Source organism: Urocitellus parryii, chromosome 7 (genome assembly GCF_045843805.1).
Source record: "Urocitellus parryii isolate mUroPar1 chromosome 7, mUroPar1.hap1, whole genome shotgun sequence".
Taxonomy (NCBI): Eukaryota; Metazoa; Chordata; class Mammalia; order Rodentia; family Sciuridae; genus Urocitellus; species Urocitellus parryii.
Genome location: NC_135537.1, coordinates 146,274,276 through 146,295,228, shown reverse-complemented (window position 1 = coordinate 146,295,228; position 20,953 = coordinate 146,274,276). Strand labels below are relative to the sequence as shown.

The 20,953-nt window shown below is 42.2% G+C and overlaps 1 protein-coding gene across 1 annotated transcript; it reads right to left on the bottom strand.

Annotated features, from left to right (window-relative positions):
• Positions 1–6,540: 6,540 nt before the first annotated feature.
• On the bottom strand, positions 6,541–20,040 carry LOC144256200 (ribonuclease SLFN12-like). Its single transcript, XM_077801270.1, has 5 exons — positions 19,011–20,040; positions 15,473–15,511; positions 12,630–13,212; positions 7,626–7,808; positions 6,541–6,724 (listed from the first exon to the last, which is right to left on the bottom strand). Exons 1-5 carry the CDS (start codon positions 20,038–20,040, stop codon positions 6,541–6,543), a joined length of 2,019 nt encoding a protein of 672 aa, XP_077657396.1.
• Between the last annotated feature and the right edge of the window lie 913 nt (positions 20,041–20,953).

Below are 20,953 nucleotides of genomic sequence, written 5' to 3'. Positions count from 1 at the left end.
TAGAGCAGGAACTTTCCCAGAGCTAACTTCCAAGATGTAAGCTGACAAATAATAAGTGTATCCTTAACAAAGTGGGTGGGAGGCACATCATCTCCCTAGGGGCTCCCCAAGTACACAAAATTCATGCAACTTTTAAATCCTGTTACAATGACCTCTGGAGTATTGAGGGGACAGGACACATGGAGTACATTTAAGGCCTAAGTAGAACAGAAGTAATAGTGTGTGCACACTCCTACCTACTCAGAGAATGCTAACAGGAGCGTACAAACCCCTGCGTGCTGCTCCCAAAACATACTTCATTCTTTCTCCCCTCAGAGGTAAGACACCTCACAAATTTCACATTTAACATTCCCCTGTTTTTCTGTATAGTTTCACCATATTTTAAAACACATGAGGTTTGATTTCACATGATTTTAAATGGCAGCTCATAAAAATGAAATTGTACTTTGCGTTGGTTGTAAACTCTCCGTTGTTCCTTGACATTCTTCTCACAAAGGCTGCATCTAAAACCTTGTGTGCCAATCTTGGTATCCTGCTTGTAACCAAGAGAGTCAGGCATCAGCCATGCTGTGTCACTTCCAAGGGTTGATTTGAAAAGACAGTAGAGCTACCCCCAAGGCCTCTGCAGGATTGTGTGTGGGGTGTTTGTTGTGCATGTGTGTTGGCAAGGAGGACAACTAAGGACCCCCCAGCTGTGGATGTCTCTCCATCATCAACCACACAAAGGTAAAGGAGTCTTTGGATGATTCCAGCCCCATTGGTCAAGCTGCTCCCACCAAAAGTGAAGGCAGCAGAAACAAGGGTCCCCCACTGTGCTCTGCATCTTTTCCAGACCCTCAGGATCCCTGAGTATAATAAATGTTTATTTTATACTGGCTAAGTCCCAGGGGAATTTGTTACACACCCGTAGTAACTGGAGCAATACTATGTGCATCTTCTGCAATCTTCCTACCTTTTTCCACCAACATTATGTTCCTGATGCATAGTCCTCAGTAGAAAATGGTGGCTCACATGTGAAGCCCAAGTGTAATCTACCAGATGCCACAATGCAGCACTGTCTTCACATTCTCCTTGATCTAAGTACTTTCCAACCCTTGGCATTTTTGCACTTACTCATTTTTCTCAACCATGAAAGTTTCAGTTTACTTCTCTCTGAGCAACAATCATTGATTGGCATGTAACAATAAATTGTGCTGAAAATATCTATAGATCAATTAGGAAGCAATTGACATCTTTATGAGATTACAATTTGCAATCCAAGAACACAACACAGCTCTGTCATTTACACTGTCTTCAGTGCCTTACAATTTAGTTATATACAATTTTCTGTGATATTCTTGCACAACTTTTGCTGCATTTATTCGGATGCCCTTTATTTTGAGGCAGTTTAAATGATATATTTAAAAATATTTTCTACTGTTTTCAAAATAATATAGTTGTTTCTCATTCTTTGATATCTAGATCTAACAAATTCACATGCTATTCTAATTCTAATGAGATTTCTTTTTTCTGCATAGTCAATGAAATTACTTTCTTCCCAGAATCTTATCACCTTTCCTTTTTCTTACTCAAATGCATGACTAGGACCTCTAGTGCAACACTGAACAGAAGTGATGATGTAGCCACTAATAGGACCGCCCCTATCTTCAGGGCACATCTCAACAGTTCCTCATTAGGAAAAATGATTGCTGTATGTCCTTCTAGTAAATGCCTTTGCCCATTTCCAAAAGCTTCTTTGTGTTTCTAATTTGTTAAGAGTCCTGAATGGATATTGAACTTTATCAAAAACTTTTTCCTCATCTACTCAACTTTCATGATTTTTCTCTTTTAATCTGAGGTGAGTTACAGTGATTTTCTGATGCTAATATCAACACTGAATTTACTCACCTTAAACGTGATCTGTTATCATTTTTCCATTCTGTTGGATATGGTTTGCTAATCTATTGGGGATTTTTCATGTACATATTTGAGTGATGATGATGTGTGATGTTCCTCTTGTACTGTAACTAACTTGTCATCTATAATGTTAGCCTCATACAAAAAGGAAGTGGGTTCTCTTTTTCTATAACTGGAAGACGTTGTGTAAGGTTCATGTTCTCTTTTTCTCCCTGCCCCCATTCCGGGAATTGAACCCAAGCTCTGTACCTCTGAGCTATATCCTTGGCCGTTTCACTTTAGTTTGAGACAGAGACTCCCTAAGGGCCCAGGCTGGTCTGGAACTTTCAATTCTCCTGCCTCAGTCTGGTGATGGAACTGTAATTACAGGAGTGGGCCACCACATCTGGCAAAACTCTCTCTTCCTTAAACCTATTAAAACTTCCTTTGATGATTGTGGGCAAATGTTTTACTACTAATTCATTGACTATGGTGACTATAGAATTTCTATTTTAATCCATGAGTTAAAACTATTTTTAAATTCTGGCACATATGAAAACTTTGTATTTACCATTCCATTAACTAGTTTCTAAGGTATTTCCGTTGGTGGGTCTAAGAATAGAGCTGGTATAAGATCTGTCCTGGGAACTCTGTTGAATATTTTGTAATTAGAGAAATTCCCAAATATCAGTGCTATGAAGCAAAACCTCCCCTACAAGATTATCATAATTACAAATGGGATACTATTAATTTGCCAGTGGGTACACAAACCATAGATCATCTTACCAAAGTAATCAAAGTTAATATCAGTAATTGAATGAATGAAAATCATATTCATTCTGATATGATACACTGAGGTGCGTGGTATTCTTGCTAAGCATGCATAAGCTGAATATAAACATGAGATGACCCACAGAAATTGATAAATTGCAAAACAATGGACCCATGCCCTCAACACTATTTATATATTATGAGAGATAAAGACTGAAGGAGGATTCCACATTAAGTCAGACTAAAAGGAATGAAAGGCTAAAAAGTCAGGTGTAATCCTAGGTAGAATCTTAGAGAAAAATCTGTTCTGCTTCTTGCCGTGACGACAATTTGGGGACAATCAATACAATTCACCAAAGGTACTTTAGGTAGTAGTACTGGATCAGTGTTAACATCCTGATATTGATCATTGTCCTGTGAACACCCTTAATTTTCGAAACAACCACTAAAGTACTGTTGCTAAGTTGCTTAGGGCCTTGTTAAGTTGCTGAGTCTGGCTCTGATTGCAATCCTCCTGCCTCAGCCTCCTGGGTGGCTGGGATTACAGGCCTGAACCACCACCAGGCTGAATCTCTTACCTCTTTATCAGCACCAGGACCACACTCCCAAAAACATGTTCCCATTTCTCAAACCCAAAACACTTTTAGAGAGAAAAATGGCTTATATTTGAGAGATGAAATGTTATTTACATTTAATTAGATTGTCATGTTTATATCTTTTTCTACTCTGATTTTGCATTTACTTTTGAGTAAAGATTTTCTCTTTTGCAATGTTTTTAACCAGAAAGCATCATGAGATTCAGAGTTCTGAAGAGATTTTTCAGACCAAACAACTCATTTCAGAAACTTGTGCAAGTTTTGGAGACTTGTGTCTTTTTCATAACCACTCAGCTTATATATTCTGATTTTCTTCATGCCTGGAATGTTTCTTAAAGAGTTAGGATGTTTACAGAATAAGAGGTGGTGTTTTAGTTTTTAGTTTTTTTCCCATGGGAATCTTGGAAACACCCACTACTAGATTTATATAAGCACTTAGTAATATGTCAACTGATCAATATACATCCATAGAATTGAAGACAAGCTAAGACCTCTGAAGATAGGCTGTTGTTCAAAGGACACTGTTCCTATACTTCACCTTGGTGTTCTCTACACTGCACAAGGAATAAACAGCCTTTGCAACGGTGTTACTTCACCATCTTAGAAAGTTTAGGATCCCTATTGGAGGCACAGGTTACCCCTGGTCTCTTCATTCAACCGACCAGCCCACTAGCAGTACAGAAGAGGAAGTTATTGGATGCTTAGCAGCAAACCTGGCTTTAACCCATCAGGTACCATTAACACTCCCTGTAGTTGTGACAACTAAAAACAACTCTATAGACATTATGTACCTTAAAAGGCAAAATACCCTCCCCCTCTAACTTGTCGAGAACCTCTGCTCTAGTGAAGCATTGAACATTTACTATTATTATTATTAATGTTGTTGTTTATACCAAGGATTGAACCCAGGGCACTTCTCCACTGCCACATTTCCAGCACTTTTAAGAAATATTTTATTTAGGGCCTTGCTAAATTGCTGAGGCTGGCATTGAACTCACAATCCTCCTGCCTCAGCCTCCCCGACCACTAGGATTATGGGCGAGTGCTACCACATCTAACCACACTCATTTTAATAATGAGAACACCATGGCTGCTCTACAGAAGTATAATGCAAGAAACTTACATCGTTTAAAATTTTCCAGTAACCACATTTTTTAAAGAGTATATATAATGATTCGGAAATATAATGATTATAAAATATAACGAAATGGTTATAAAATATAATAATTATAAAAACATGATGAAGGGGATATTTTCATTCTCCATACCAAATTATTGAATCCAGTGCAGATTCATGCTCACACCAGATCCCAATTTGGACCAACCACACTGCAAGTATTCATCTGCCACCTGTGGTCAGTATGTGCCAGGATGGACAGTACAGCCACATTCAGGGACAGATGACAAAAGCTTCAAAGTCAGCAGCAACAAAGTAAGCTAACAAGTAGCAACCAGCACAGCCAGTGTCCAGATCCTGGTTTCTGTTACCATTCTCCACTGAAGGACGCAGAGCTCCACGGAGAAATGGATGACCCCGGGGCTGAGGCAGGACCTAGGAGATGGGCCTCAGTTGTATCTGATTTAATGCACTCAGAAAGAAATAAGAAATATTTTCCTCCCTATTTTGCTGAAACTGGAGGAGCCTAGGATTTCAAGGAGAGCTCCTAGAATTCCTTGAGTAAACACAGATGGGAGAACAACAGGCAGAGAAGCTCAAAGCATAGAACATGGGAATACATTCACAGTAAGTGAAATATTAGCCCCGTAATATTCCAGATTCCCATCAGTTATCCAGATATTTTCTGGCTAGTGCTTAGAACAACCTTTCAGAATGTTTGGACCAGAATAAAGCAAATAAATAATTGCATTAACATTGTCAATGATTTTTGTTGTTATTGTGGTTTTTGTTGTCTTTTTCTGGTGCTGGAGCTTTACATTGGGTCTCACAAATGCTAAGCATGATCTCTGCCCCTGAGCTACAATCCCATCCTGTGCTAAAATTTAGTGCCAGTAATTTTAGACAGAAGGCTAACTATATGACTGTAATGATGTTCTTGGTCTGCAATAAGGAAATACCACTGACGGAGTGGCTTCAACTTCAGAAATTCATTTCCCATAGTTCTGGTGGCTGGGAAGTCCAAGAGCAAGGTGGGTTTCACCCTGTGCTTCCTCTCTTGGCCTGCAGGTTTCTGCCCTCTGTGTGCTCAGAGGACCTCTTGTCTGTGCACACAGGAAGAAGAAGCAAGTTCTCTGGCATCTCTTCTTCTAAGGACACTATCCTATAGATCAGGGTCTTGCCCACATGGTATCTTTAACCTGATTTAATCCCATAACGGCCCCATCTGCACACTGGGCACTAGGGCTGTCATGTGTGAATGTGAGAGTGAGGACATACAAACATTCAGCTCATAACATTCAGCTCACTATGCTATGAAAGAGAAGGAGGACAATCACAGTTGAAGGATGAGTTAATACTTTTATTCTTCCCTCCCTACTTATGTATAATATGTCAAAATACACTCTACTGTCCTATACAACTAAAAATAACAAATGAAAAATTCTTAATAAAAATGGTAAAAAAAAAAAGATGGAATTAATACTTCAGTAGCTGTGTTATACATTAGTAAGTAGAACTGAGATGAGAATCTGTCATTTCAACCTATTGATGTTGGGATGTGTCCACATGAGTCTAACCCAGGACTGGAGGCATGCTTGGCAAGAATCTAGAAGACCTGTAGATTTTTAAAGACTTTTTTTCTATTCCTGTTCCTTAGGAGCTTATACACACCTATAGAATCTGATTCTGTTCCATAATACAATCTTCTGTTGAAATCCAGAAAAAAAAAAGAGGTGTATGTGTGCTTTCTCTTGGTCTAAAATTTCTCTGAAAAAGGGCAACTGAAGTACCTTACATATCCAGACCAGTGCTCTTTGTTCTGCCAAAATGCTTGAGATAATTCAGTGACTGAATTATCTCGGGAATCTTCCATGTCCCAAATCAATACAGCAAAGACAAATTTCAAGAATATAGGGAAAATGCAGATGCAGTGGCTCACATTTCTAATCTCTCTCTCAATTTGCATAGTTCCTTACAACCCGGAAGTTGTTCAGCTTTCATAAGCACCTCCAAGGACCCAAGGGGGATGTTGCATGGTGGTTTTCTTCTAATGACCTTCATCACTTCTGGTAGGTATTGGGCGACTTCATCTGCATTGGGGATCACTCTGGTGAGCTCTTAGCTACTGGGATGAAAGAGGAGGGAGACCACTAACATCCAAGTGGCTGGTCTGAAAATGGTTCAGAAAGTTCCAGAGAATTTCTGAGCTTCCTTTTCCCTCTGAGTGATGGCTTTTGACTTCCCATATAAGTCCCCATTTTCAATGTGGAAATTCTGAGCTTCATCCACAGTGATGTGTTGAATGTCTTCAAAGTCTCTCTTCATGAAGGTTTTCTGGGACACTGCCTCCCAGATCCTTTTATTACTGTAACAAGAAAATGACACACTCAGCTTTTCTTCACTTTATAAAGGAGAAAATCACTCTTTTGTGCTCCCCTGAATATGATACCGTTGTCACAAATCATTTCACCATGTAATTTTCAAGCAACAAGTTGGCTTAGCAGAAAAATAATCCCTGGTTAGATAACACATATAGGTATAAGATCCAACTGCTTACCAGATGAAGTTCTTCAGAGGCTGGTTGTGGGAGGCCATCCTCGCACGAGATTTGAGTTACTCCCTGGCTGGGTGAGAGGCACTTAGACATAGCTGTGTCTGAGCCTTCCCCACCCTGTCCCAGGTCCGAGGGCTTGTCAGTGCAGAGGCATGCCTGGCCACTGCCCTGAAGACCAAATCTTGACCTTGGGATGCTGCCCCCCTTAACCTTCATTGGATGGGATTTTCCCTGGAATTTTTTGTTCCCCAATAAAAGCCCACTCCCTGGCGTGTTCTCCCTCTCTCGCTAGTCTCTTCTGTAAACCTCACCACCGCATTAGGTGGCTGGACGCAGGAGCTAGGAGAAGCCATCTTGGAGCTGGTATTAAAGCTGGTATTAATGAGAGTCTTGTCTTTTAATTTTAAACTCCCTAGCAATTACTTATGAACCAAACCTTCTTTCATGAAGCCAGCACTGGTTGTGTGGCAGAGCTGGTTAGCAAATTCAAAATCTCACGGCCAAGCTCAAGAAAGAAATGGAGCATCTCAAGACAATCCTGGGTGTCTGCAAGATAACAGGACCAGAGAAATTGTTCCTTAAATGCACTCTTCATGGCTCTCAGATCTCAGGTAGAAGACCCTGGTAATGACACAAACTTTTCCCATTATTCTGCCCACGTTCACCAGCTTCTACTTCAAAGGAAAGAGGAAGTGGGTGCAAGGAGACCTACCCTTCTGCATCCTGCTCCCGGAGGACAATGCAGAGGAAGGAGATGCTGTTCAGTGGGATCAGCAGAGAATCCCAGATGACTCCCTGCTTGGCTTGCAAGTCCAGGTCCACAGCCCTGCTTCTAGAGAATTTCAGAATTCCCTGGGAGGAGGATGCATTTGCTGACTTTTTATCCCCTCCGGTCCTTCATGCCAAATTTGGCAGGATATCAGGAACATCCTGGTGGTTCTAGAATGAAAACATCAGAGATTATAAAATGTGTTGGTATTGTTTTGTATCAGTCTCAGTTAACACTTCAAAAAGAGAATAAAGCTCCCGTAATACAACATAAGAGAATTTCCCTCTGGGTCACCTCTCCTTAACCTGTATCCTAAAAATCTGGTGAAAAGAACGAGGTTGTTTTTCTATTATCTCATGGAGAGCACTTGTGCCAAATAAATGGAATTTGTTGAGCCCAAAGAAGTGAAAACCAGATATGCAATCACTCTTCAATCTCAGATCCTTGTTGTGGAATGTTTAAACACCTTTTTGTTAAGGACTAGAAAGATTTCAGGCAAATAAAATATTTTCTTGAAGGTGCAACTACAGGAGTCCTAATATTCTAATTACCTGACCCTTGACACAACTTTGGATATACATAAGACATGCCTATGTCACATGCTGTCGCATCTCACACTGAAAAGGTTCAATATGTGAAGGTAAAAAACACATTTCCCTCCTCAAACATGTACACTTCCTTTTCTAAGTAACAATTCCTAGACAAAATCTAGGTGAAAAAAGTCGGGGGCAGGGGTGGGAAAGGTCATCTAACATTGCACCTGATCTTGAATGATTATGTTGTGGTCCATTGGGACCTTAGTGATTTTTCCAAGAGAAATTACTCACTGTCTCTCCTTTCATATTCTATGAGCTGAATGCCTGTACTCTTTCTATAGGTGTTTCTCCTCTACACCTGAGAAGCTGAGAAGAGGGAGTCAATTAACCCACCATGTCCTCCAGTCTAATGCTCTCCCTATCGTGTCTAAATCAGTGGTTCCGACATGGGAAGAGCATCAGAATCCTTTGAGAAGCTTGCTCACGTGCACATGTTTAGGCCTCATACCTGGAAGTCATATGTGGACAAGTTCTTGATGAAGTAGGGACATCTACCTGTGTGTTTAACCACCTCCTCTACCATTTCTGACAATCAGCTGGGTTTTACAAGCACAAAGATGGATGATTTCTAAAGGCAGCTGAAACTCATTCCCCAACAGGCTTGTGACATTGCCTCTTGATATACCCTAGCTGCAGTACAAAATTTTCATCAATTTATAAATCAATGTTTTAAACTATCTCCCTCTCTCTTAAAGTAAACTGGCAGCTAACACCTGGAAAGAAAATTGAAAATCAGCTTTCTGTTCTAGACCTTTCCTAGAAGATACTAGTCTGCAACATGGAAGACACTGGGACAGACTCAGCTGAGATTCAAAAGTTTCAGACCACCCTGAAAGAAGAAAACATCTCAATTTAGGTGATTTCACCCCTCCTCACTGGAAGAGGCCAGACCAGGCTGTATCTCAATTTCACTTCCCCTGGTGTAATGCAGCCCAGCAGATGAGACGCGTCAATCTTTCTTGACCCTACACCCAGGTGCCCAAAGATCCATCATGAAGAGACTTTCTTTTGAATCTCCAGTCCTATTGCCCCACTCAGTATAAAGCTCCCTCTTGTACCTTTGAATAGTTCTTTACTGGAACTATACTATAACTTCAAGTGCTCTCCTAAAATTCTAAGCACAGTGTGTTTTATGCCCTTGCATTTCCTCTAAGCCCTTTAGAAACACTCCTGACCCAACATTGGCTCTTGCCTCCCAGAGTTGGTCTCCTGCTAGACTGAGGCACAAGCTAGTCATTATTCTGATGCTCCAGCCAACCCCAAGGAAAAGAAGCTAAGTAATGTAGAGTTCAACACGGGATCCCCCTCCGACATTTCCCTCTATTTCTTCTCTTGCGGAATATCATCATTCACCAAATATTTTATTTGGCTTTTCCTCATCCTCCCAATAAAACTTGTCCATTTATGAAGATCAAGGACATTTGGAGATAGCAAACTGCAGCAGGTTGGAGGAGCTCCAAGTCACAGAGACTAAAGGACCCAGAAGCGACAAAGAGGAAGAAAGGACAAGCAGGGTGGTGCTTTCTCCCTCGTACCTGGATCAGAGTCCATCCTCATTCCTCTCAGTCCTCAGGATGCAGATGTCCTTCCTCTGAATCACCATTCATGAACTGGGAGGAGAAGAGCTCCAGTCTCATCGCAAAGACATAACCATGCAATTCCCATGACAGACACTGGTGTTGGTGGGAGACCTTTTTCTCACTTCTCTCTTCTTCTTAAGTATGAAATTACCTCAGGGTAATGATGAGCCCTCAAGGGTCCAAAAGATAGTTGCATTTGCATAACGATTCTCAGCAGATTCACTGTATTCGAAAGGAATACTTCATACAAATGTCGACCACTCAGATTGGCAACTGTGTCCACATCAATTTTTTACTGCAGTCACTCGAATTCGGTGAAGGATAACCCAAGTCTACTGATGAGCCTGATCAAAACCAGGAGAGTCTCCGCTGCCTCTAAAACCACCCAAGAACTCGGATCTTTATAATTTTATCCTTCCAATCCCAGATCTACCAGAAAGACTCTCACTTATGGAGGGAGTTTCGCCATTTTTATCTATACGCACAATAATTCGCTAGAAAGTCAACACAACGCTATGGTAATGTACTTTCATGGAGTACAATTTGTAAAAGTGCAGAAACAAAATTGGACTCTCTAAAAGTCATTACACATCTATATTTCCAGTACTGGAAATGATATGAAGAAAAAATGCTCAAACATAGAAAAAAAAGATTAATTAAACTCATCGTATGACTGTGCATTAAAGGGATGCATTATATGCATGACTGTACTCCAACTCCATAAAATCTGGTTGAACCTCAGGCCTCCGGCTCATTATCGATAGATAGATAGATAGATAGATAGATCGTTGGGGGTATACCGGCCGTTAAACTCAGGGGCACTCAACTACTGTGCCACATCCCCAGCCCTATTTTGTATTTAGAGACAGGGTCTCACTGAGTTGCTTAGCGCCTCGCTTTTGCTGAGGCTGCCTTTGAACTCAGGATCCTCCTGCCTCAGCCTCCCAAGTCACTGGGATAACAGGTGGGTGTCAGGGAGCCTGGTTTACTGTGAAGCATTGACTGCCATGAATAGCTGCTTTTGAGCTTTAGGACTTGGATCTCCTGAGAGAACACATTGACGTCCATTTCCCTCATGGCTCTGCTCCTTTCAAAACTGTTGCATGTTCCATAAATACTGACGCAAGCAATTCCTATGAAATATTCGCAACCTCCGTGCTGTGTTTTGGGGATGTGGAAACCTATCCCACATGGCTCCCACACAGACCAAGGACTGCAGGAACAATAGAGTGACCGGAACAGTAACATGCATAGCGTCTTCTTATCATACGGCGCTGCTATCCATGTTACACAAGTCAGTAACCTCGCTGGCTCCTTCAGGCAAACTTGACATGAACTCAACATAAGCTCCTGGAGTTTCATCAGCAGGAGGGAACGTCAGTGCACACCTTGACACATTTACATTGAAGTTGTCACTGTTGCCTTGACACACCGCCTTGACCCATGGCCAGTCACTTGACCCATGGCCAGAATTCAGCTTCCTGTCCCTCTAAATGACCTCTTTTTTTCATGGGATTTGTGGTTTTGGGAATTGGAACTTTTTAGAATTTCACCATTGGAGATTTGAGCCTTTGGGGATTATGATTTGGGAGATTTTAGAATTCAAGTGTTCCAGGCTCGGCATTTTGATCTTTGGGGATTTAAACATCTGCAATGACGGAGTTTGGGATTACGTCTTTCAGGATAATGACCAGCACAGGTCATTAGCTTTTACATTCAAATGGCAACGTGGCTTGTAAATTTGGTCTGTGTAACGTTTACTTGTTCTCAGAATACTGAAGGCATTGCTCCTCTCCTCTCGACTGCGCCTTGCGGGGCTCCCAGCTCTATTCTCTGTTCCAAGGTCCCACTGAGCCTCCTGGATGTGGACTCAGAACACCCCAGCCAGGATGTATCTGGGTCCACTGGATTCATGGCCGTCCCCAGCTCATCTCTGATGAGGGAGAAACCCCAAACCCTGGTGCTCCTCTTCTTATGGAAACTCTCCATATCTGCGAGGCTTTCTACTTCCTTCAGCTGCTTTTCCCCAGAGATGAGTGAGAGAGCTTTTTTAGGATTTCATCCATTCACATGCCTTATTCAGAACCAATTGTAGAAAAACAACTTTTCGGGTGAGTATTTAAGGGTGCTACGAGAGTGATCAGGAAAGTTTCGACTCCTCCAAGTGAGCAGAGGTAAAGTAGTCCAAGAAGACCTAAAGAATTCCTGGGGTCTTTCTTTGGGGGAGATGACATTTCCCTTCTTTTTCATTCCCACTGGGGAAATTATGACTCTCATCAACAATGATATTTTCCAAGTTACAAAGTTCTATGAGTAGTTCCTGGACAGTTCTCATTCTTTTAAGGGATGGCAATCTGTCCTGATCCAAAAATGGAACAAAGTCTATCCATGAAACATGAACCGAGTAAATAACTATCGTGCACAGAATAGTGAACTGATTAAGTTTCCTAATCACCCTTAAGCATAACCTTTTTACATATGTAAAAATCTTTTTACATATGTTCGAAGTCTGGAACACTTGAATTCTAAAATCTCCCCAATCATAATCCCCAAAGACTCAGGAAGAAGTAAACACAGGCTACATTTATTTTTCCAATTAGGTGAAGTTGCTTCGCTTGCAGCATTTTTGGAGATCATTTTTCAGACTTGGAGATCATCATCCTCTTTATGATGAAAAATTTCTCTATAGCCCAGTGCACCTTCCATGATTTGGATGAGGCCTTGACACCATTTAAACTTCCTCAGGGAATTTTCCTATAAGCGATCTATACCAATTGAAAATCTCAGAGGCCCACTGCTCACTCACAGACCTGAGTTTCTTTAAGACCATAAAAAGAGCCTTCAGCTGGTCTACCATGGTTTCGAATGTTGCAACATAGTAGGACGCAGGATAAAATGCTTTCTCACTTGAATCATAAAAGGCAATTATTTTTCCCTTAGGGCTCAAGCAGAATATCTTCGTCATGATACATATTTTCTCCGTATAATTACCAAGTTTTACAAGCATCTGCTTTAAACTTTGGGCAGTTTGGGAAGAATACCCCTTTATCTTCTCATCTAGTTCCCTGTGGAGAGTGGAACCATTTTCTAACTCCTCATCCATCCTGAGGAAGGTGTACAGGACTGGTGGATTGTCCTTGGAAATCAGAAGCACATCGCAGATGACTTCCTCGTTCTTTGGTAAGTGCAGATCCACAGACCAGCTCCTAGAGAAGATCAGTATGCCTTGACCAGCGGAGCCCGTCTCCTTCTGCACTAACTGTTCAAGTGCTTCCTCTTGCGAGAACAGTTCTCTGCAGAGGGCTTCTGGAACACATCTCATCTTCTCTGTGAGCACTGGATATGGGGAAAATGCTAACAAAGCATAAAAAAGAAAACACTGAGAACATGCCATGGAAACTGTGACTACTGTAGCACCAAACCTCCCACCTGAAACAGCCACTAAGGCTGTACAAAATAGAGCCAACTGTGGCATCCAGAACTGGAGGGCAAGTGGGACAAGCAGGACGACAAGGCCAACACGTGTGATAGGAGCACAGGAAGCCGCTGCACACTCCAGCCTGCTTCTCCCTCAGATATTTCCGTGTCGTGGGATGGGTCCCCAGAGCCCAGACAGCAGTCAACAGGCCACTGGGATGAGGAGAAAGGAAGGGGTCCAAATTTCAAGGCTGCCAGAGGGGCTAGAACTTGAGACAGAAAAATCCCAGAGAAGTTGAAACTGCAGAGGAGGAGCCTAAGTCAATTTACAAATTCCCCTCAACTCACTGACTGATCCAGGATGAGAAGCTGGGAACACAGAAGAAAGTAGAAACTAGAGGCTTGAAAAACTAAACTAAAATTTCAATAGCCTTGTAGGACTACAAGCAGAACTACAGCAAGAATTCATGATGTCCCAGCAAACAGGAGGCCCTTGGTGAACACCCTGACATAAGTTCAGACTCCATAAGTCATAACCTAGTAGTAAGAGGAAAATCTTAGCTAGAAAAACATAAAACTAAACTTTAGTTTTACCTGGATCGCATCTACCTGCCAGAAAAAAAGCAGAACCCTCCAGGAAGGACCTGATCATATTCCAAAGGTTCTCTAATTCATAATCTCTGATACATGAGAAGTTAGGAGACATAATAAAATGGGACAAATTAGAGAGAGAGAGAGAGAAAGAGAGAGAGAAGAAACACATAACGGGAAAAGAATGGTAACTTCTTAGGACATAGTTACCAAAGAGTGACTTTAAAAATCACTGTAATTAATATTTACCCAAAAATGAAGAAATGATGAAAAAATATGAAGATGTCCTGATTTTCTGTCAGGATCATAAATTTGAAATTAATGAGTAAAGATTATGTTGATATTCTATAACTTAAAAGGATAGTATCTGATGTTAAGATTGTTATTGCTCCCTGTAATGGACAAACAGCAGAAAACACAATGAAGACGACCAAATAGGAAAAAAAAAAAAAAAACTGAAGCTGTCTGCAGTCTGCAATACCTGGGACAACAAGGGGACCGATTCTCTAATCTGTAAGATACTCCAACAAAGCAAAGAGAAAAAGACAAAGTCGAATTGAAATATGGGCAAAGGACAGAACAGGCACTCCAAAAACTGTGAAGCAATTCAACTAATAAGTATATTAAGATATAATCCATCAAACTATTAAGTATAAAAGCGCATACCACAAAGATAGCACCTCATACCCATATATCCCATCTTGTACCTTCTGTACTGGGCAGACAGAGAGGAGAAGAGAGCCAGAAAGATGAAGAAAAATCTGACAATTGGAGGAAAGGTGGAATGTCTAAGATGGTCCCCAGGGTAGTCAAGTGAGCTGTCTAACTGGGAAAGTATCAGCAGTATCTTGTTACTTGAATGTTCTCACACCTCCTCAACCAGCAATTCAACCACTAGGTGTGTCCTAAGACAAACTTCCACACATGCACCAGAAGACTGAAAAAGGATGTTGAATGTTCTCACACCTCCTCAACCAGCAATTCAACCACTAGGTGTGTCCTAAGACAAACTTCCACACATGCACCAGAAGACTGAAAAAGGATGTTGAAGGTGACATAAAACAGGAACCAGGAAAGTTCTATTGGTAAAGCAGAAGCCAGGAAATGAATCAGTTACCCATCATCAACAACAGAAACAAATAAATGAGAGATGTGGGGGGCTGTTGGCTTTTCTTCAGCAACTGAATATAGCCCTGTTGGAAGCCTGATCTCAAGCTAGACTTCCCGGAGACGTGATATCTAGGCTGCATATTTTGCTTCAACTAAACTGAGTTGGTTTTCTCTTACTTTCACATAAAGGATCTCCAATTGCACAAAAAAAAAAAAAAAGAGCCTATTCAGATGCTGAAGAATTTCAGGATACAAAATCAGCATACAAAACCCATTTCACAGAATGAGGAAAACACCAAGGTATTTTGATAGACACAAGTATCTGGTTCCATGACACATTTTAAGACAGAGCTGACTTGCAGTATGCAGGCTTGAATACCACCAGATCAAGACAAGCCAAAATGAAACTACTCAGAAGGTGGCATCTCTGCTGCTGATTCTCCAAACTCATATTCATAAACAGGGCGACTACAGGGAATAATTAATGTTGACATACCTGGCGGAAGACACGCTTCTTTAGATAAGCTGGAAAAACCTAAGGAAACAAAAATTACATGTTAAATTGGCCACAAGGAAAACTAACTGCTGCCTATACCTTAAAAGTTGACATAGAACTGACCCCATTCCCAAGAGAGTCCTGGTCAGATATTGTAGTTGGATTCCAGAAACAAATTGTAAAATTAACTCCTGGTGCTACTAAAACACTGTGTTTGCAATGAATTGTTATAGTGAAAATAACCGCAATCGTAATTGAATATATTACCAAATAACTTGGCTTCCTTTAAAAGCAGTTAAAATCAGGGCAGGTGAGGGCTGGTGAAGGAGTGCAGAGTTCTGTGCTGTCTCAGCAAAAGCTTGCATTTTCAGAGATTTGGAAAGTCGGTAGTGCTTGTCTGATTTCATGGGAGGCTTTCCTTTCCCAAAACAAGACAAAATACCAACATTTTTCTTTTCCATAGAATTTAGGGCTACGTTTGGTCTTACCAATGTGAGAAGAAGACGGAAGAGGTTTTAAGGTACAGGGGTCCATGAAAAGTGAGGGTAGAAAAATGAAGGAGCAAAAAAAGGAGCAAGTGTTCCTGAAAGACATGGTCAGTTTCTGAGACTGAGCTTCGGAAGAAAAAGGAGGAGGGAGCACATTTCTCTGCAGTGTGAGTAAAGAGGTGGTAGGTGGAACCATCAGGGGTTCTGGATCTTTCTACAATATAGGGGGCTATACTTTGCAATTTATGTGTTCCCTAAAGGTCCACGTGTGAAAGGTGTTCTCTGCAGGGTGGGTTATAGGGAGTGATGGAGCCTCTACCGGGAGGGTGCTGGGGGAGGTCTTTAGGTCATTAGAGAGCCCAGCCCTTGAAGATGCTTGTGGGGCCCAAGCCCCTTGCTCTTGCTCTCTTGCTCTCCCTGGCCATGATATGAGCACTTTGGGTCCACCATGCTCCTTCCACACCATGACACGCTGCCTCACCACAGACCCAAAAGCAATGGAGACAACTCTACTCAAACCTTCAAGACTGAGAGACAAAATACACCTGCTTCCTTTTTCATGTTGCTTTTTCATCATCTCAGGGATTTCTCACAGTGAGGGAAAGCTCACACAGAAAGTTGGTAGTGAGAATGGGATCCTTGCTGTGACAGTATCTGATGATGTGCTTCAAAAGTCTCAGGAATTGGTTCATGAGAGCAATCTGGAAATGTTTGAAGCCGGCTACAAACAGTGCCCTCAGTGGAACTTCAGCAATTCTGCTGAGGGCTCAGAAGGCCAAAATACGGAGAGGAACATGGACTATAAAGGCTATGCTGATGAAGTGTTGAGCAGAATTGAGGATTCCACGGGACACTGGACTAGAGGCTATTCTTATTATAGTGTAGCAAAGAATTTGACTGCAATTTGTCCATTTCCTGAGACTTTGGTGGAGGCTGAATTTAAAGGTGATGTGCCAGCTTAAATGGTGGAAAAAATCGTTAAGGCAGAAAAGTATTGCCAAAGTGGCAGTGGGTACCTACCACTCACTGGCTGCTTTTAGCCAAGTGAGAATCAGGAACATAAAACAACACAATGGAAATATTGGGAAACTTGCAGTATGACCCAAAGAGGTACACGTGTAAAATTTTAGCCTAGGAGGGGGTAGCTGCTGAAGAAATTAGTACCCAGAAAAAGAATCCAGGGGCTTTGAACATAAGACAATGGGAAAGACAGCCTGGGGTCTTCTGAGGAATAGAAAAGTGACAATTTGTTTCAAAGACGGCAGCTCAAGGAAACAGTCCCAAGGGCACACTGAAACCCAAGACAGCCTAAGGAACTATATCAGGGTATGGTGAAGACAGCGCTGCAGCCGAAACCCCAGCGAGAAAGAGATGCAGGCAATGACTGATGTTTGACAAAAGCAGCAACATTCAGCATACAGTGCCCCCCTAAGAGAGTTGTGTGGCCTGCAACCAGAAAAGCTATTGGAGCAATGTGCCCCCTGGATTGAAGATGCAGCTGTAGGATTCAATGCTGGCCTTGAGTTTCAGTCTCGCAGTGCTCCTGGGTCTCCCCACAATCTTCCTGTTCTTCCCTTTTGCCATTAGAATGTTCATGCTGTTTCCGTACATCAAAGAATCTTGGAAGTATGCCATCAGTTTTTGTGTTTTCTTTTAAATTTGGGACTTACAGCTGAGTTGGCGTCCAGTCTCAGAGCATGCTTTGAACTTGGATTTTGAGCAACTTTAAAAAACAGTTAAGACTTCTGGACCCTTGCAGATGAATTATATGCATTTTCCTTTGTGAGAGGGACATGAACCTTGGCAGAGTGGGGCTGCAGTAGAATGACCCAGCTTAGAACTTAAGGATCTCCCAGAGGGCCAGGTGTGAATGCCTTACTCCAGAGTGAAACTATTGGGAGGTGATGGAGCCATTAGAATGCCAGACCTAGTGGGAGGTCTTAGAAAAAGCTCCCCAGGCTGTAAGTAGAGCTGCACAGGGACTCTGGTGGGGGCTCAGAACAGCTCTGAAGGGAATTATGGCACCCAGCCTCTTACTCTTACTCTCTTGTCTCTTCAGGAGGATTGTGGGTCCCTCAACCCTTCCTTTTCCCCACTTTCACTCCCTGCGACATTACATGAACAGATTGCATCCACCACCTGCTCCCTGCCAAGATGATGGGTCCCCTTCTTTTCCTCCCTGGGTTTCTGAGGATCTGCCGCCATCATGAATGACACAGTGACTATTCAGAACAGGAAGTTCATGACCAACTGACTACTTCAGAGGAAACAAATGGTCATTTATGTTCTTAACCTGGGGAAAGCAACAGTATCTAAGCAGAAATTTGGAAACAAAAAAAAAATTCACCAGAAGGTACAAGACCACACCAGATGTCATCTTTGTGTTTGGACTCACAACCCTTTTTGGAGGTGGCAAGACAACTGGCTTTGGCCTGTTTTAGGATTCCTTGGATTATGTAAAGAAAAATGAACCCAAACATAGACTGACAAGACACAGCCTGTAAGAAAACAACAAAACGGCACAAGGAAGAAAGGGGGGGCGCACTGCAGAGGCAAATGTTAGTACTGGCAAGAAGTGAGCTGGAGATTGGATAACAGCCAAAGGAGTGAAGATTCTGCAAAGACTTTATCTGTGTTGATTGTGTGAATTTTTCACAGGGATTAATAAACTGTAAAAACTTACAAAAAAAATGAGCTGTCCCAAAAAGAAATGGGTCCAATCCACTTTGGACTGGAACCTCCAAAACTGGGTGCCTACGGGAAACTTTTCTCTTCCTAAGTGGATTAGCTCAGAAATCTGTCATTGTGTTGGAAAGATGACCAAAGCATGGGGCTACTGACGGGAGCTAAGGTGCTTGCTGTGTGTAATATGTGTCTTCTAAGTGGGCAGAGGAAAACAAGAGATAGTGAACTCCTGATGGGATCCACTAGAGATTGATAAGGTAGAGGTTGACATTTGAGGACTATTGATCTTGCTAAAAATCACAATGATAAAACTTCCCAACCATCCTGACCAAATGTATGTTCACTGCTAATCCCCCTTCCTCTACCTTGCTTGGCATCCATGAGGTACTTGATACACTCCTCCACAGTCAAATATAAAACAGGTTTCTTTTTCTCAAGCAGGATGGGCTCCTTGGCAAACACGGCACAGCAGAATCTCTCCACATGGAGTGCACAGAAATATCTATGCAGACCTCCTTCGTCATGGACTTCTAGGAATTTGCATGAGTAATTAATCTTTGCTTTCTCCTTACAGAAATGATAGACAGGCAGCCTGCTAATATGCTTTTCGATTTCACTTTCTATCTTCGAGAAATAACGCCGCTTTCTTTCAGGACCACTTCTTTCTATTTCCTGGGCATTTAAACCAACGAACAAATATCCGCCATCAGTATTTCCAAATGCAGAAACAGATCGAGCGACAATCTCCTTAATGCGCTGTAGCGCCTTTCCTGTTGAGAAAAATTTCATCTCAACGTTTGTGGATTCAGTCAAGTCCAAATGTTTTTTGTGTATAGGTTCCCTCATGTTAAAAAATTCAGCAGCCTTCTTTTCTAGGTCAATTTCTTCTTGTACATCGTCGGGGGCCCTCTTTGTGTGCAGCTGTGATCTTGAATACGAGCGGCTTCTACTTTTTCTCTCTCTGAGGAAGTCCAGTGCACTGGAAGCATTCATGACAACTGTATGTGTTACATTTCTTTGGTACAAATTTGTTTGCAAGGTGAAAATACTCATACCGGAGCTATTCTCAATCCCTGGTTTCAATAAATTCAAGATTTCCTCAGGATCCTGCATGGACTCAAGGTCATTCTGAGCATATGACTGGATATTATGCAAAGATTGGTCCAAATCTTGTCCTATTCCGTCTTTGTTATCCTCTTTCCTCTCAATTTCAGGCTTCATCACTTTTCCTCCAGAATTCGGTAAAGCACTCGTATCTTCTGAGAGAGAGTCATTCTGCCTTTTTCTCAGTCGACGATCCTCCATTTCTATCTCATTCTTCACTCCAGGAGGGACCTTTTCAGCTTGCCACATAGAGTCTCCAAGTCCATACATGTTCATGTCCACAGTGGCCATGTGATTCGAGCTGAAATTCTTTCCTGTAAAACAGACAAAGCCAATAGAAAGGGGCATAAGCAGGAGTGAGCATATTCTGAATTCTGAGAAAAATGGGGGCAAAATCTGCTGCAGAAGTCCCACTGGACGGTAATTGCACACCTCGGAAGTCATGATTTTTTCAACATATTTTCATCTAAGACTATAATATCTTGCACTTTTACTGATTTTTCAAATTTGTAGGTGTAGTTTTCTATCATCCTCTTCTAATTCTCTAAATCTTAACCCATGCTTACATCTCCATTCTAATAATTAATATTGTATAACACATATTCTGTTATTTAGAAGCTGCCTCCCCCACATCGAGGGTGATTGCTTATAGCACCCTGAATGTTCTAAGGCAGTCTGCCTTAGTCTGTGTATTCCTAATCCATTAGCTTGTGCCTTTAAGATCATTTGGACAACCCAACACGGCGGCTGGTGAGGAGGCAGCACTTTCAATACCTCCACAGTAAAGGGATCAGAGAGACCCATTAATACACCTACATGCTACCTGCTGAGAAACTTCTAGCAAAATTCCGCTGAAAATAGACCTGCCAGGAATTAGTAAGTTTATTGGGAGGTGTCAGTTCGTCCCAGATGAGTGAATCTCAGTCACGCGGTGCAGGGGCGGCGGCCGCTGCTAGCCCGGCGGCGAACGTTCGAACAGCCGCTGCCTGCCCAGCCCCTGCCGGCCCAGCTCTGTGAACCGCCCCCGGCAGTTCGGTGCTGCAAATGACCACCACCGCTGTTCGGCACTGCAAACGACCCCCCCTTCCCCCCCTCCAGTGAACAGCCCTGCCCACACGGCCAACGGCCCCCGCCTGCACAGCGCTGCGAACAGCCCCGCCCCCACGGAATGGGCCCCTGCCCGCCTGGCTCTGCAAACGACCCC

Bases quoted from the DNA above. Each gene is read 5' to 3' on its own strand.
- LOC144256200 (XM_077801270.1), bottom strand. From the start codon at position 20,040: ATGGCCACTGTGGACATGAACATGTATGGACTTGGAGACTCTATGTGG. The intron at 15,512-19,010 runs GTAGAGGAAGGG...TTGTTTCCTTAG, and splicing joins CCTCATGGATGCCAAGCAAG to GTTTTTCCAGCTTATCTAAA. The intron at 13,213-15,472 runs GTATGTCAACAT...ATGCTTTGTTAG, and splicing joins AGAAGCGTGTCTTCCGCCAG to CATTTTCCCCATATCCAGTG.